Raw genomic sequence first — 5,000 nt, 5'->3', positions numbered from 1 at the left:
GTGTGTGTGTGTGTGTGTGTGTATGTATGTATGTCTATAAATTTGTAAATATGCATATATTATGCATATTATTGCATGTAATACCAATGTTATCATTATGACAATTGCTATCATTTGATGATATTGTGATCTACATCTACATATTGCTACGCTAAACTTTCTATTGGAGTATAAAATTTCTTCAGCTTTATTATTTATAAAAAATGGAAATGTTAAAAATATCAATTAAGGGGACCGTCAGGTCCCCTTAAAGCATATCCTGAGATATAACTTTGTCTATCGTTGTGCGAAAGTAGGGAGTATATTTTATCAAGTGATTGTTTTATTTCAATATGAAAATAGGTAATGCAGCTCATATTACACGCTTTAGCTGATGACTTCTAGTTTTCGGGTTCTACACCTTATAAATTTCAGCGTTAAAGAAAGGTAAACTGTAAATTACTGTAAGAGAAATGGAAATGACAGTAATATCACAGTTGCAACATACATCAATGCTTCTGCTCTAGTCACGCCATGTGATTTATAAATCTATAAAATGAGTAGTGCTGTATGATTATTGTTCCAGCAATGAATATGGTTTTCATAATTATCATAAAAAAACTATATATTGGGTATAACTGGAAAATCAAAAGACTTGGTAGTTGAACTCTAATCCCCTGCCTCGAAGACTATTGCTTAACCATCAAGCCCTTTTGAATAAATGTAAAATGTCAGTTGTTTGGGAATAATATGCTGCAAGGTAGACACTTTTTGGTTTCTGATAAATTTATCATCAGAATGAGTTGTGTGTGTGTTTCGATGTGAATGTGATTATTACATATTTTTCACGAAAGAGAGAAGAGAGAGAAGGCATATTTGTATATTCCTCATTTTAAAAACGACATACTGCACATTCATTATTCCTGTGACCAGTATCATTATCATCATTGCTATTATCACTTTCATTAGTATCAGCATTCTGTTCACAGTGTTGACCGCACTGAAAGCAAAATTTGAACCCCATATGATAAACTAAACGGAATTTACTATTTCATTTCATCCTAGAAGTAAGAATTAATTTGGTAATGTATGACAGGAGATTTCCAGCCAAAGAATTCCCGCATCATTTTAAGGTGAGTAGAAAATGGTCCTAAATAGTGTAAAGGTTTTAATATCAAATTTTCACCATAGATGTACCAGGTCCTCGTAATATTTTTATTTTATCTATTCTTCTTCTTACTATTATTATTAACCGATGGTAGTATAAAATGTGTAAGTGAATCAGGACGACTTTTTCCAAACTTTATTTTAACGTTGTCTTCGATTTGTGCTCTTTGTGCATTTCCCATTATAACAATAAAATGATTCTGGTAATGGTTGGCTTTTCTTTCTTTTCCATAGTTTTCCATGAAAAAAGAAAACGAACCCATAATGATGCATCAAGTATACACATGCATCTTGAACATTAATATGTGCAGATATCTATGCTGTTCAGCTTCCCTTCGACTATCATTTTCATCTTATTCACTGTTTTATCCCTGATGCATCCATATGATTATCTTGAGCAAGATTACCTTAAGCATTATCATTATTTTCTTTATTATCTATATTTTAACTTACTTTTTATTATTATAAACACCATCATCATAATTATTGTTACTACTATAGGTACCAAAATTTGATAATGGGGATAAAAGCATAAACAGCAGGGGAACATTGATACCAATTGTCTTATAAAAGCAATGAAGTTTTCAAAATGCGTTATTTTTGAAAATGCATCCCCTTCCCCAATAAAATGACCGTTCTGGATTTCGATAATTATATCTGTTCTGTTGCATAAAATGTATCTCTTTATGATATGTCTATTTTTTATATACAATTCAGTCATTCGAAAATCACACATTTCCTGAAAACAATTTTGGCTGATACTATTACAGTTCTGGACGTACCTATATACAAGAATGCAATTGTTTTAGTTTCATTCGCCTGCGTAAATATAAAGAGAAACGAAAAAGGAAAAAAGGTAAGAAAGAAAGAAATAAAAAAGGAAAGAAAATTTCTATCTACTCTTGATTATGTCTTATGTTAAGTTTTATTATTATTATTAGGTTTACATCCATTCCTGGCTGCTAGACTACTGCGATTTTCATTTCATAACTTTCTCCTGTGCTTAGCAAAGCGAAGTATAAGCACAGTCGAATAAAACTACGAACTCCTTAGTCGCACTAATATATTCGCTGAGATTCCTCGTCATCGTAAATATTTGTCAACGTTCACTCATTGTATATTACTTTGTTCAACTCAAATGACCAATCAGTAGAACAAAGTAAAAGACTGCTAACGACTTCGTGATACACCGGCTTCATTTGAAGAAGGACTTGGCAAGAGCATAGCGCAGGTCAAGAGGTTCCGTTAGTTATTTCCGGGTATTTATGATTATGATAGTGTGGTTCTTCTCATTTCACGTTACTTTCATCATCATTATTATTATTACCATTATTATTATTATTACTATTATTATGATTATGATTATATATCACTGCTGGAAGAAATTATCATTCTATTTTTTCGATATTTTGCTATGTTATGATCATTACTATTAGTATCGTTATTACAATGATAATTTGTTAATTTCATCCTTATTATTATCATCACTACTATTCCTAGTATAATGAGCATCACAGGTGAATCCATGATGAAAAACAAACAAATAAAGTATGAAGTGTCATCTGGTGCAAGCATCAACTGATGTCATACTTAGGCTTTGGTTGAAGTCCTTGGGGAAGCTCTAAGATGTTGAAGCAGGCAAGTAGTGTGGAGCACGTTATTCACCACATAAATATTACAGTTCATGTCTTCTTCTCAAGTCAAGGTCGCTTATACTCTGCGTCACTCTTATGCCTCTTCCCAATGAATGACTTTTACCGTGCTTACTCGTTTCCTTATTTCCCTTTCTTTACTCTGAACAACCAGGATAGGGACGAAGGGAAAGTGGTTGTGGAAGATGACTTCGACTGAAAAGCTGTACGAGCATTTCACCGTCAGTTACCAACTCACCCTTGTCATGCGCGAACTTCTACACGAAGAATAGTTCGTCCACGCAATCACCCATTGGCACAGGTACGGATAGTGGAAAATGTTTGTCTTAAAACCATTTACCGGAAACTGATTATGCAATGCCATTATCTAAAAGGGAAATGATTTAGAAGGAGCGGATCGAGAGTAAGATTATTTATTAAATTATTAGTTAATCGTCCGGGCTACATTTTTTGTCATAGGTTGTGGTAGTCTGTGGTTAGCTTTTTAACTCCTGAATTTTTATACTACCTTTTTTTTCTAGATAACAGAAATTAATTATTAGAGGGTAAGAGATTTATCGAATTCAACTCTTAGTCTAGTATATTTTTACATAAAACTCATATGAAAAAGACACCGTAATTATTGCAGAAAGGATGTTCATATTCGCAAGAAGTATCTAACACACAAATAAGTAGGCATTCATTGCTGTTTTATTTTCTATTAATTTTATTCTATTTATTTATTTATTCATTTCATTTATTTATTTTTATAGGAATGTCCCTCTCCTGAGGACGTGCTTCGGCAAGCAAGACGGAGAGACTTGGGTCAGGGAAATGCCGCAGGAGATAATAGACTTTGAGGTATTTATATCTATTGATACATATACGCACATACACATAGGTGTATGTGAATACTCTCCACACACACACACACACACACACACACACACACACACACACACACACACATGCAGAGGATGAAACTGCCCCAGTAGATACTTGCATGGATATTCAGGATAGGTTAATAACATGACATGATGTTGTTTTATATGATAATCAGGGTGGCATTATGAGATGTGAAAACTGACCATTTACATCAGTTAATTTCAGACAACGAAATGGACGAAGATACACACGCTAAACTTCAGAGTTACAAGTTCAATAAGCAGACAAGTCCCTTGTGGTGCGTGAAGCTGAAAGCAAAACCAGACTCTCCAGATGCTGCACTATGGGAAGGCGTTCCAGGATATCCTTACGTGTATTCGCTTTTCCTGGGCATTAATCATGCTATCACTGACGGCACTACGAACACTATCATTTGCATCTTCCTCGTCCAGATCCTCGAAGATGTTCTGGCTGGAAAATATATCAGTGACAAGGACCAGCTTGGGGTTTTCGTCTCGGATGAAAAAACAAAGGAGGTAATAAAAGAACAAATGACATTCGTGAAAAGAGATCCGGAACTCTACAATACGTTGGTAGGAGGCTATTAGGCACTCCAGGAAAGGCACTTACTACTAATAAGATCTTTCAAGGCATTGGGAGAGGAAGAAGCAAGGACCTTATACTTAACACGGAGCCTAGACGCCGAAACTACCACTGCATTTATCAAACGGTGTCGTGCAGAGGGCGTCGCTGCCAACTCAGCCTTCACAGCTATCGCTAACTTTGCGTTTGTTGACGTCGTGGCGTACGGAGGCCTCGAGCAGGACGCCGTCAACGCCAGACATTACTGGAAAGGCGATACCTCTCAGTACCTCGGGTGTCATCTCACTCTGCTGGATGTGATTCTTGAAACGCCGCAAATCTCACTGAAAACTTTTGGAGTTATGCAAAGCCCATAAACAAATGGACGGGGTAAAAGAGCTGCTGCCGAAGGTCTCAGGTTCTGACCCCACTTTTGAGTTCGAATTCTGCATCACCAACATGGAAGACATAACGAAAATGGCGACCGAGGGCGGCGATCACGCGCAGGTGGTGCATCTCCTAAGGACTGCTGATGTAAGCAGATATCCTTTCATACTGGATATTTTTTTTGCATACTTTACGTGGACGGTTCACGCATACTCTCGTGTACAGTACCTCATTTAAGACCTCTAACATAGCTGAACTATATTTTGAGAAGATAAGACACTATTTCCACGCATCACTAGAAATTTAAAGGCAGCATTGTAGAGAACAACTGATAAGAATAGACACGTTGACAAAATAGACTTTTGGAAC

General features: G+C 35.9%; 1 protein-coding gene across 2 annotated transcripts in view; it reads left to right on the top strand.

Annotated features, from left to right (window-relative positions):
* Nucleotides 1-2,494: 2,494 nt before the first annotated feature.
* LOC113808266 (uncharacterized) overlaps nucleotides 2,495-5,000 on the top strand; it is a 12,074-nt gene continuing 9,568 nt past the window's right edge. The window contains exons 1-3 of one of the 2 annotated variants that reach the window (XM_027359611.2): nucleotides 2,495-3,099; nucleotides 3,551-3,638; nucleotides 3,888-4,778. In XM_027359611.2, coding sequence (XP_027215412.2) covers nucleotides 4,777-4,778 — 2 coding nt within the window. In that variant the 5' untranslated portion in view covers nucleotides 2,495-3,099; nucleotides 3,551-3,638; nucleotides 3,888-4,776. Of the gene's footprint in view, nucleotides 3,100-3,550; nucleotides 3,639-3,877; nucleotides 4,779-5,000 lie in introns of both variants that reach the window. The other variant, XM_027359610.2, reaches the window with a different exon arrangement.

This window comes from Penaeus vannamei, chromosome 14 (genome assembly GCF_042767895.1).
Source record: "Penaeus vannamei isolate JL-2024 chromosome 14, ASM4276789v1, whole genome shotgun sequence".
Lineage (NCBI taxonomy): Eukaryota > Metazoa > Arthropoda > Malacostraca > Decapoda > Penaeidae > Penaeus > Penaeus vannamei.
Note: the sequence above shows the minus strand (reverse complement) of the source record. Positions and strands in the feature narration are given on the sequence as shown.